This window comes from Magallana gigas, chromosome 9, assembly GCF_963853765.1.
Source record: "Magallana gigas chromosome 9, xbMagGiga1.1, whole genome shotgun sequence".
Classification (NCBI taxonomy): Eukaryota; Metazoa; Mollusca; class Bivalvia; order Ostreida; family Ostreidae; genus Magallana; species Magallana gigas.
Window position 1 is genome coordinate 20,149,777 of NC_088861.1, and position 13,514 is coordinate 20,163,290.

Sequence of the window (13,514 nt, forward strand, 5' to 3'; positions counted from 1 at the left end):
GAACTATCTTCGACAATATACCGCTACAAGTCTGCATAAACGATTAAGGAGTTACGTGTATGGTAACAATATATATTAAAGCGGATCCGTGTTTTTAATTTTTGTTACTCGTGGTACGATATTGACAAATGATACCAAAGGCAATCACAATTGAGACAGGAAATTTTAAATTTAAAAAGAAAAATATCAATACAAAACGTTATTTTCATAACTAATTAAAATCCATCAGACATATTTACTGAATTTTAAATGTTGAACGGAATGACATGGTAAGAATAAAATTAAAATATAGTGCGCTCTACCTTCAACAACTGATGATCCTTGGAAAGTAGAATTAACTATTTACATTCATATATCTAAACAAAGCTAACCGAAAAAAAAACCGGATAAAGATATAGTCATTGTAATATTCCAATTTGTTAATTCAAACATACATTCACCCCTTTACACAGTCATGTATTTTCGCCTATTCTTTATTTTGAAAAGTTGAATTGGTTACATGAATTACAAAATTAATTTTCATAGCTTCGAAAAAAATGACCAGGGGTCTAGAGGTTAAATATTAATCCACGGGAGACCCAGCGCTTTACTAATTATCTACAATTACTTGGTAGTCTAAACCAATAAAACTCTTTTTATGCAAAATTGTTTTTATGAATTACGATTATTATTTTTTAAAGTCACATGACTCCATAAAAGTATGTGAGAAGACAACTAAATTTTCTTTGCAATACATAGTTATTACATGTATGTTATGCTGTTTATTTTATTGCAAGTAGATACAAGGTCTTATGATTCAGAAGCAATTAACGATTCAATGTAAGCTTTCTTATGTTTTTTGAGAAAATAGAATACCACTGAGCTCCAAATCTGTATTTTATTTATTTAAAAAATCAGAAACAGTATACTTTTATAAAATACAATGGTATGGTGCAGTATGAGAGAAAGGTGCAGTATGAGAGAAAAATGCATAAGCATAAGTGAAGTATATACCTTAACATATTTTTGTATAACTCTTATTATGTATATTAACTTATTGTTAGCGGTAATAAGACATGTAAATAGTGAAAAGTGCAGAACCATTTAACGTATTGAATTTTTAAATTGCCCTTTACAAAAAAGCACATCACTTTACAGCTTTTGAATCTGTTAACGCATCAATATTGTAACATTTTAACAAACAAATCCTTTTAGATATCTGAGAAAAGTCTTTGTTCGAGAAATAATGTGACTTGATTTTTCTTTCTAAAGCAAACAGTGCATTACAAAAACTCTTTTCCAGTAGTTGGACATTTTAACGAAACAATATATTCCTATTTTTCTTGGCCAAAAACCCCCGAGCACTTCATCCCCCTAGCACTTTGGTATTCTATTTTGGACTAAGACGTAAATTGCATGAGTTGTAATTTATAGTTATATTGTATGCTAAATGTACCTTCTATAATAATATTTTTTCCAATTAGTTGGTTATGTTTCGTACATGTTTCACACCTTTAAAAATACGGAGTTTTTTTTTTTCACTTTTCAATCCTCATTTTCAAAACATGTCGACATGATATGACCAAACCTTAAAAAATGTATATTAAAGCTAAATAAAGTAAATGATAAATATAAAATATAAATCATTAAAGCTAAATAAAGCTAAAAAAAAAGCTTTTCCTTAGGATGTGAATACCATAACCTTAGTGAATTGTTTTGGATATAGCTGCAGGTAAATTTACCAGAGGGGAGTATTTTTGTAATCACTATTACTGAAATTACTAGTAACAGAAGGAAAATTACCATACTTTTAATTAATAAGATAATCATATGCTAAAGATAACAGACAAATACGAACAAGGGAAGTCAGAGAGAATCTCAAAGACCTACTTTCTCCTGTGAAACATGTGCAAAGTGTCCCTCGCCATTTGATTTGGCCCCTCGCTTTGCTTATACCATCAAATCTCATGGTACTCGAAAAAAAGGTTACCAACGATTACGTATTCATTGGCTTATTCAATTTTATTTTTGATCGTTTTAAGATTGAAGTGTTGATTCTTTTGAAAAATATGCTTTTTGCTTTGAAACCCCCCCCCCCCCCCCCCGCAAGAACAGGACACCATCATAATGAATACATTTAGACAAACGGATTGCAATTTAAGAATGATTTAAGTGATAACATTTCTTAACCAGAAATGGTCAAATTCAATCAATAAATCGATTAGTTTGTCTTTACATACATTCATCCATCGATCAATATATATACACCCCTGCATCCATCCTGAAGCTAAAAACTAGCTAGCTAGAAATGTTTTGTAGAGTATTTTTGCGCCACTTTTTTCAGCATTCTGAGTGTGTCCAGAAAAAATCGTAATTTGCTAATTAATTAAATTAATAAATTAGTAAATTAATTAATTTACTAATCAACTTCATACACATTTGTTTGCTATGACACTAAATGAAGTAACCTGGCATCAATGTCATTGTCTTCAATGAATGGGATAAAATAAAGCAATAAAACCCATTAAGATGATTCAAACTTCTAAAGATGGAACGCATAATACCAGAAGTAATAATTCCATACGAGAAATTTTCGCACGAACAAAGCTATATTATGAGTCATTCTTTCCAAGTACGTTAAGGCTCTGGAATACACTACCTAATGCAATACAAAACAACCCTTCTTTAAACAATTTTAAAAAATATTTAAATCGTTCCCGATTATTATAATCTTGGATCCAGAAATGGACAAATTCTACATTCCCAGTTAAGATTAGAGTGCAGCGCCCTGAAACTTTATATGTTCCACAGAAGAGAGGGATTTGTATAAGCCTTTTGGCTTATTTCCCAATCTTATTGTACTTTATGCCAAGTACATGTACCTGCTATTGGAAAATATCAATAAATATTGTTTAAACTAATTAAGATGATTCTATCTTTTCCATTTAAGAGCATCAATATGTCAATATTGATTTCATTAGTTGTTTAAATGACACGTATTATACATTTTTTTTTTGGTCATAAAAGGTTAACGTTATTCCTATTCAACACAACTCAAAACGGGGGAAATCAGATTGAAAATCAGAGATAGAAAGTTAACGTGTTCATAAATTCATCGTAGAAATCTTGTATTAGTTTTTTCCAAACGTGATGTCGTTTAATATTGAGCCTTGCTTTATTGCTATCCTGTTGTGTTTTACATACCCAGTTTATAAGAGTACACCAGAATGTCAATTCGGTCGGTATGTTTCTGACAAAGAAGGAAAACTTGATGTATTCCCCATCAACTTTTACCACGAAATCGGACCAAACGATTGTTATGAGAAATGCCAAGCTCACGGTGATTGTCTATCTGTAAATTATCATCGGAAAAATAACTATTGTGAGTTACTTAATCAGAAGAAAACTGAGGATACGCCTTTTGAATCCAACTCCAATTTTGTTCACGTCGAATTGGAAGCAATAGTGAGTTATTTCATAGTATTCAATTCTTTTTTTTTTTTAAATTATATTAACTCATCTTAATCAACGTATTTAAACTTCTGATTTTTTCTTCAAAATCGATTTGCAATGCATAATTAAGTTTTTGAAAAAGCATAAAAGGGCGAAAACCAGTATTATTTTTTTTTTAAACATTTTTTTTTTCGAAAAGTTTTGTAAAGAAATTTTTTGTAGTGGCAGAGTGGGTTGTCTTTAAAATCTTAAAGTTAAGAATGTTGATTTACTGACCATGAAGCCTGCTAAACATGAAAAAATCACGATCTAATTTTGTATTTGTTGAAACCATGATCCATTTACCTTAAACAGGGTTTCGGAGGGGGGGTCAAATTAAGCATACAAATATTTATATTGGAAACCATTTTCGTTTGTAGGGAAAAAAATATTATCCATACATCATGTTACGGGAATGTTGTTTTAATACTTATTTTCATTTAATACAACCTACCATTTCTCTTACTTCTTTGTCAAATTTTTAACAAAATCTCGAAACGGTTACAGGTATTTGCAATGGACTCAATTCATGTTTTCATTTAACGCAACCTACATGTACCATCTCTTACTTTTTGTCAAATTTAAACTAAATCTGGCAACGGATTACATTGTACAAGAACTCAACTTAAAGCTGCGGTTCAATGTCATCTTGCATTAATGCGGATTTATATCAAAAATTTTTAAATAAAGATAAATTATTTTTTGCAATTTAAAGAACTATATATGATAAGAGTTAAATTTGGCCCCCATAATTCGCCATTTTTTAAGTGTTTCGGGTACCGTAAAATGTTAACTAATTTTTTAGAAGAGTTGATATAAAATATATTTTTCATCTATTTATTTGATTTATTTGCATTTACTGGCAGTATATGACGTCAGAAGTGACGCCATTTCTATAATTCAATCAAAATCAACCAAAAATTGACATTTTTCTTATCTATTTACGAATGGGAAATGTAGAGCGCATGCTTGAACAAGGAACATTTTTTTGTCACTTATTAGTCTTGGCTAGATACATCTCTGATTAAAATATTTTATTTGTTCAAGAATGCGCTCTATGTTTTCGGAAGGAAAAACTGCTTGAAAACAAGCTGTTTTACGCTAAAAATGCAAAATTGGCGGGAAAAGGTTGTCTTTACAATGTCATATTTCTAAATTGTGGGCACTTGAACCAAAATGAATATTATGTAAACACATCACATACATATCTGTACTAAGAAAACAAAGAATGATAGTAAAATGATGATGTTCATTTTATGGGGCCATTTTAGGCCCTTATCATATATAGTCCTTTACTGATCATTATAGCAATCATCTAACAATAAAAGCAGATATCTATTACAAGTACTAGGTACATGTATGGTTGCATTGATCATATTGTGACTTAATATTCGTGTTTGCGTTTCAGGCTGATCGAAGAGATAAAAAATGTGGTCTCAGCTCTTGTAATCATTACTCCACCTGCATTTCTACACTTTTCCAAAACAGCGTCTGTATTGAAACAGGTGAGGGTTGCAAAAATGTTGATTGCATCACATATGTTTAATTACATTTCCTTTTGAAAACTCTTATTATTAACATGAAACTGAACATTACGTCAAAAGACCTTAAGTTTATTGTTTTTGATTATCAAAAATATTTGCATAAAAACTGCATTCTTATCTTGTAATATAATCTCAGACTGGCAATCTTACTTTGTAACGTTGAACATCGAATTTTAAGTACTAAGTAGCACCCGATTACGAAATTGATCATTTTTTAATCAAGGAATGCATTTGATCGACTCCTATTTTTTAAGACTAGTAGATTTCATATTCGACTCTATTATTCAGTTAAGTTTTTTTCCAATACATTTCAGAATGTTCAGAGCCCTACCCTTCTTTAACTAATGGACACTTGAGTGTGCGGACGTTTTCACCAATAACTGCTACCTATGTCTGTAACAGTGGATACACAGGAGTAGGACCAGTAAACAAGATTACCTGTCCACCTGGAGGAACCTGGTCGGCCATGAGCTACATATGTTACCCTCCAGGTAACAACATTATTTTTTTTTTTGTATTAAGTCAACTGACTGATGTGAACTTCCGGGTAAAAACTTTTCGTAAATGTAAAAGATATTTTTTATTTGGGGGGGGGGGGGTGGTGGTTCTGGAATTGTGTATACTAAATGTTTGATATTTCAAAGTAAAGATCTCATTGAATATTCACGTGTGTACATTTTCTGTGTAAACATGCACAACTGGGTTAAGATATGGATCATACTTATCAATTTGTGCTACGACATACTAATCAATTTGTGCTACGACAAATAAACACCTCCTGGTTCAATCTCAATTTTTTGATGATGCATTAACAATCGGGAAATTGTCTCAATTAAAATTAAGTTCAATGTGAGCGAACTTTGCATTGTGAGACAATATTTTAAATCCTCATCTTCAGGGTGGGAAAAATCAAAACTGAAGGTGACGTCATTTGTTGATTTACTGGATTATCAGCTAAATCGTTAAATGAAACGAATTATTCTTTTCGTGTAATTCCTATTTAAAAGTCAAACTAAACTTTTAAATCGATTAAAGCTTTCAACGTCCACTGAGAGCTATATACATACGCATGCCTCAGCTATCTTTTTCTAGCAAAAGGAACTCAATGATGAAAGAACTTTGATTAATTCACCGGTCTTGTTTTTTACTACAATCTAGCTAGTTGGACCGGTATATATTGCCAAAAATGGATAACTGAAATTGCAGATTTAAAAAAAAAATGATTACATTGGAGTTCATTGTATTATTATAGTAGAGTAAATTATGTGCATTTAAATGTTAACATCAAAAATTTCCAGAGAGAACCGAGGCCCCCAGGTAAACATCTACAGACTGTTACACAACGTTATTGGTTTAGCCTGATTTATTGAAAAGAAGACCAAAGCTTGAATGTGAAATTGCCATGCTTAATTAACCGCCATAAAGTCTAACAGTTTTTGTCTTGGGAAGAGATATTAGTATAATCCATACCTACAAGTACATTTGCACTAAAGAGTCAATGTGTGCTGCTGTTTTGTGGGTTGTTTTTCATGGTATAGTTTATATATATATATATATATATATATGGACTATTTTTATATGTAGAATCTATCTTTAAGGCATTTCTATCTAATATCTGTAATCTTGTATGCCCTCTTGGCCCAAAATTGGAAATAAACTATTATTATATATCTATACTTGAATAGATAGATCGTCCATGTTAATGTTTTTGTTTTGTTTTTGTTTTAAGTTCATGGTGGCTGGGGTGGATGGAGTGCCTGGGAAACGTGTCCGGTCACGTGTGGAGGGGGATATCATTCCCGTCAACGGTCGTGCAATAACCCCTCACCAAATTACGGCGGAAATAATTGCGGGGGATTATCAAACGAAACCGTGGCCTGTAACACGGACGGCTGTCCAAGTATGTTTAATCTATAGATACACGAAGCCTCATTGAAAACAATAGTGTACCATTATTATTTATCCATCTGAATTTTTCCACGAAACATGATTTTAATCTCTGCATGATTTTTTCATGCATAAACTTAAAAGGACTGGATGTTCATGGTTACATTAAGGCCACATCTACCTTCTTTTGACAAAACAAACAAACACTTAAAGATACATGTATAGAAAAATGTTCAAAATTTTAATTGTAAAACCTTTGAATTTTTTCTTTGCTAAATAACAATTTCGGGCCAAATTATCATATCTAAAAGTTCGAGGCAGATCTTATGGTTTATTTTTTACCATATCCAGCCTCCTTAAAAAGCAGTAAATGTAATTATAACATTAAGAATGTTGGAATGAATTTAAGATGATTATTAAAAACACTTTATACAGGAAAATATTCGCCCAGTTTTGATTTTCGTCCCTTTAATTCACCTTTGTTGCTATTGGTCGAATTTAAGACTGAGCACATTTCAATATCTCAAATAATCTCTCTATGAACGCAACATTGTCTGGGCGAAGTCAAAAAGGGGGCAAAACCGTTTGGAAGTGAAGTAGGGCAAAATAAAAGTAATTAGAAGCTTTTAACAAGTCATTCTTTCCTGACACTATTCGTAAGTGGAATAGTCTGAATAATAATACCAAGGAAGCTACTTCGTTAAATATTATTAAGAAATCACTACAGAGCAATTATACAAAACCTCTTAAGTATTTTTCTTTTGGTAAAAGATTCTTAAATATCATTCATACGAAATTAAGGCATAATTGTGTTCTCAATTGTGATCTTTATCGGTGTAACATAATAGCCATCCCAATGTGTTCATGTGGAAGTTTAGAAGATGCACATCACTTGTTCTTCGTTTGTAAAAAATATTCATTATTATCAAAACCGATTTGGTTTGACTTTTCCTATAGCGTCACGATCATTTCTGTCAGCTACGTCATGCATAAATTATACACGCCGCCGGTGTGAAAACTATATGATTGGTTAACTCCTATTTTTAGGCCGAGTTATCAGTACACGCTTATGCAATGCCAGAGCTGAAGGATTTCTCAGAACAGTTTATTTCCCCCCAATATTATTCATTCAAAATCGGCTATCTCGTATATTTAAATTCTGTGCTAAACTCTCTCTCTCTCTCTCTCTCTCTCTCTCTCTCTCTCTCTGTGTGTGTAAACGGGCGTTAAACCATAGCCTCAAGCTACGGTCCAGAGTACGGCGTTATAAAAATATAATATTTAAAAGTTGCATGTGCTAAGCGTTTTTTTCATGTATATATATACCGTAAATGTATAATGCACATGTATTACCTACTAACTTGCCAGTCAAAGTGATAGGTATGAATTCCTCGATTTCTACACCTTTCGATCGGCAATCGACAGTCAATAAAAGTATTGAACGATGGTGTGAAAGAACGAGACGGAAGTGGAGAGTGCAAGGAGGTTTGTACATGTGCGTCTTCAATAGGCAAGTGTCCGATTCGTTTCTCTTCTGTTGCCCTATCACTTTCGGTGTAAATATATATACTAAAATATCCACAAACCATTTACTGCAGATTTCTTTATTTTACCTGTCTCTGAACCCCCGATCACCCGCTCCATACATGAACACTGGTTTGTTTACATACATAAAAAATACAGTTCTTGATCCGCTTTCCGAGTACGGTTAAAGGTTGTTTAATAGGAGAAAGTTTGGGGCGGGTAAAGCTACAATTATTAACAGTAGTAAACTAAATGAAGAATTATTTAAATGGATTATTTGCACAAAATGTGGTATGGTATGATGTAAATATTTTTAAAAAATAGTGTTATTTTTATAGGCGGCAAATTGCCGTAAAGTTTTTTTGTACATGTAAGTATTGTATGCACTGTAGCTTTATATTTTCTAACCCAAAATTTATACACAGAGCTACAGCTATATATGTTATGTACCGTATGTATTGTTTTATCACAAGTGTACACTTTCGAAAAAATAGCCCAATTTCGACAGTCACGAGTACCCATGTGAATTTTTCATTCTCTGATATGTTGTTGTTCTGTCCGTGCATAATTTAGTCTCAGTTAACCAGCAGCCAATCAGCGGTAAGCTGAATCCACCAATAAAAAAACTGTGGTGAAGGTGCGGGTATTGTTTATGTATGACGTAGCTGAAAAAGTTGAATGCGACGCGATCGGAAAAGTCAAACCAAATCGGTTTTAGTAATATTAAGACAATCATTTATGTATAATATTTTATTACTGAACTTTTTGAATATAATTGATGTACATTTGTTACTTTGGGGTGACAAAACTTTATCTTATGATGAAAACATAAAAATATTTAAAGAAGTTCATACATTTATACAAAAGTGTGGTAGATTTATCTAAGTTTTTTTAAATTATTTGCATAACTCTCTTATCCATCCTAATTCTAATTCTAGATTTAAAACTAATGATTTATTTGTATTTCATTACATGTTCTATAACTGTTATCAATGTTAACTGGCATTGTATGGCACTGTAATATATTATGTACAAGGAAGGACATTCTAAGTTTTTGGAACTTGTGTCCAATCCTTTTGGCATTAGTCAATAAAATATATACCATTTTTGAATAAGTTTTCTCGTTATGTCACAAATGAGATAATTTTATTACTATGCCCTGAAAATTGCTGAATCACACCGGAAACAGTTATATTGCCCTCCCGGAAACAGTTATATTTCACAGGAAATAGTTATATTGCCCTCCCGAAACTGTAATATCACCATCGCGTGCAAGAATTCTGCATATTAATTACGTCGGGTTCAAAATTCAACGAGCCAGTTGCTAAGCAAACGTAAACAGATCCGCGAATTTTAAACATGTCAGGCCAACGTCTGCGGTTTGTTCATCTAAATTCAGATGAACTCGATAGTTTAATTGATGAAAAAAATTCGGCAAATACGACAAAAGTGATAAACTCAAGCGTAGGTGTTTTAAAAACATTTACCTCTGCCTTGTGAATTACATGTAAATAAATTTGTTGATAACCCGAGTTTGATTTGTTTAAAAATGTTATATAACATATATTACATGTCTTCTCGGGCGACAATACCAGAATATTTGTCCCTCGGTGACAGGAAAGCCCTGGAGTGTTATGTCGCCCTCTGCCTTCGGCATCGGGCGACATAACACTCCAGGGCTTTCCTGTCACCTCGGGGCAAATATTCTGGTATGTCGCCCTCGAAGCCATGTAATATATGTATAATGTTCAACTCAACTCAAAAACGTAAAGGGGCGACAAAAAATACCTGTTTTGAGTAAGTGAATTTAATATCAATATTACATTAAAAACTATATCAACACTTCCTCTGAAACATTTAACTAACTCTTTGACAAAAAAAGAGCTAGTCAACATGTCACATTCTTTTCCTAAGCATCTCAGTCAGGTGTCATGTTGTAAATTTTGTATTTACACCCACCCGGTAAATTCAAAATTTACAACATGACACAGGGATAGCAATACACATGTTTATGTACATGTTGGCGTTATTAATGATTCTATAGAGCTATTGTTGTCTACTGTACATAACAGGCTTGTTTGGTTGTAGTTGACGGTAGATGGAGTTTGTGGAGTCAATGGTCCGAGTGCACGTGTCTTAATCCCGTCCATGCTACCAGGAGCAGAAGTTGTAACAACCCTACCCCGATGTACGGAGGCCTACAGTGTGCAGGAGACAGTACCGAAAATAAAGGCTGCTTTATAAGCGGTTGTATCCCAGGCTGACAGCGTCTATAAACTGCATCTTGTCCTGATGTATATTGTTTTGGATTTGTTGAGACGACTGATAATATCAACTTTGATTCTAACTACATGTACATGGCGTTAAAAAATAATTTTCCAATCGTTTAAAGATTTATGTTTTACAATATTGATTATCAGTTCGTTATCTCATTGTCCATTACCCATTACAAACTGTTGCACGATTAACTGTAAATAAATGCAAGTAAAATTTTGAGTCCAGATGAATGTGTTCAAACGAATACATTGCTGAAAGAGCTATCCAATAAAAATAAATAAAGCTATTTGTATTTAAATACAACATTTGATGCAACTTTTGATGGCAATTTATCCATTAATTAAATCAACGAAACTATTTACGTCGTATGTTCATAATAGTATGGTAATGTTCATTTGAAATATCAAATTTTTCCCAAAATATTTTCCTATTTTCTACCTTGCGTGTTTCTATTTGTTTATCTATTATCATGGTAAAAAAAAAGGAAAAAATTTAATGTATGTATATACATGTATAAACCTGATCGTATGTGCTGGAGTTTTCTTACGAATATACTTGTTGTAAAAAACCATTGTCGGGTTATTTTCATTACTTTCACAATATTCGAAACGATAAATACCGGTACATTGGTGAAACTAGGAGGGCATCCTACATTGTACTTGTATCTGTGATTTCTTTTACCGAAAAAAGTGAAATCAAGGACAGTTGAAGCAAAATTGAGAGAACGGATTATTTTTATCGCAATCATTGTTACATGTAATAATGTAATATTGTAATATATCCACTACAGTAAAAAAGAGGAAAATGCTATTTATTTCATAAAAGATATTAGGTAGTTCTTAAAAACCTAAATAATACGAAATTTTCTGGTTTTTATCCTTTTAAGGTATTTATTAGCTCACCTGAACCGAAGGTTCGAGTGAGCTTTTTTATCATCCGTTGTCCGTCGGTAGTCAGTCCGTCGTTAACTTTTAACATTTTTAATTACATTCTTTTCTAAAACCACTGGACCAAATTTAACCAAACTTGACAATAGGGTGCATGTCTTTAAAAAATTTCTTCTCAAGAACCACTGCACCAGAAATGTCAATATTTACACAAAAGCTTGTACATGTACATATAGTGAAGATTCTAAATTGTAAAAATCGTGACGCCCAGACTAAAACTGGGGCCCCAGGCGGGGTTTAAAGTTTAACAAAGAAATACGTAAGAAAAATGTTTAAAAAACTTCTCAAGAACCACTGCACAAAAAATAGGGCCCCAGACGGGGTTCAACGTTTAACACGTATATTAAGAAAAATGTTTAAACTCTTCTTTTCAAGAGCTACAATGCATACATTATTGGCTATAATTGTAGATTCTAAAATGTTAAAGTCGTGACCCCTGGATTAATACTTGGGCACTTAGTGAGGTTCAAGGTTTTACAAAGAAATATACAGGAAACCTTTATAACTTCTTCTTAATGAGAACTACAATGTCACAGTTTGTGAGATTACTATGCAAGCATTCTTAAATAATGAAGATTGTAAATTAATAAAGCTGTGACCATCGGACTAATACTGGGGCCCTAAGAGGGGTTCAAAGTTTAACACAGAAATATAAATGGAGGGTGTCTAAAAATTTTCTTCTCGAGAACTACAGTTTGTGAGATAACTATGCAAGGATCCTCAGGTAGTGAAAATTCTAAATTGTTAAAGCCAAGTTGACAATAAACCCAGGACAACTACTGGGGCTCCAGAAAGGGGTCCAAAGTTTAAAACAGAAATAGCATATGCTACGAAATAGAATGTTACAAGGAACTGTTGTTCAGATGAGCGATGTGGCGCATGGGCCTCTTTTCATTAAGAAGTTATGTTAAACTCTTATAAAAGATAATACATTCGGACCCTGTACTCGTAATTACATCCATTATCATCACAGAAAACTCTTCACAAATTATCGTTGTCTCAGTGGCGAGAAAGTAATTCTTATCAATGCTACTTTTTAGAACTAATTTTTAATGGAGCGCTATTTACGATAGAAAATTTAAATGCATTTTCCAGCGTTTGATCCAGCCTATGAATAAAAAAAATTATTTGAACAATCTATTTTAGGTTTGCGTGTATAAGCGGAAAGTCAATCGTCATTGATTCTTTTAAAAGAAAAGCAAACATTGCATCGTACTTTATAATTTTTGTTCAAACAGATGCTTATTTTACATTTGTGTATACTTTGAAAGTGAAATTACGACGAATAAACCCGATTTACTAAGTATAAAATGTTAACCGTGAAATATTGTTAGTGTATATGCCTTTCGTGAAAAGTCATGAAAACTTCTCACTTCTTCTCTCGCGTTTAATCAGATCTGTTCTTATGACATCGAAGTCGGTACAATAAATTCAACTCGAACTACATGGAGAGAGAGAGAGAGAGAGAGAGAGAGAGAGAGAGAGAGAGAGAGAGAGAGAGAGAGAGAGAGAGAGTATATTCTATATCGATGACATAGTGTATAAAGTGTTCTTTGGTATTATTAAAAACCAATTAACAGTAGCAAGGAAATTGTCCCCCGAGACAGCTCCAATATCCCGAGCTTCCGCGTCGAAGAAATATGCAGGTAATGCAGGAAATGTATTACCCCTTAATTTCTATATTAATTTTTAGTAAAAAAAAATGAATCATGGCTAAGCACTTTAAAAATATGGAAATCTAAATGATGTTGAAAAAAATGAAAATTAATACGCGCAAAACATGGCTTTATTTCCAGAATACTTTAAGAATTTGGAAAAGTCTCTGAAAACAAAAACCCTGACAAAGTAAATTCTGTTTAACGCA

At 32.6% G+C, this 13,514-nt stretch overlaps 1 protein-coding gene across 1 annotated transcript; it reads left to right on the forward strand.

Moving 5' to 3' along the window:
• Positions 1-3,009: 3,009 nt before the first annotated feature.
• On the forward strand, positions 3,010-10,765 carry LOC105326587 (thrombospondin-2). The gene is made up of 5 exons (XM_011426719.4): positions 3,010-3,444; positions 4,880-4,976; positions 5,330-5,506; positions 6,745-6,915; positions 10,515-10,765. Exons 1-5 carry the CDS (start codon positions 3,130-3,132, stop codon positions 10,688-10,690), a joined length of 936 nt encoding a protein of 311 aa, XP_011425021.3. The 5' UTR covers positions 3,010-3,129; the 3' UTR covers positions 10,691-10,765.
• Positions 10,766-13,514: the final 2,749 nt, after the last annotated feature.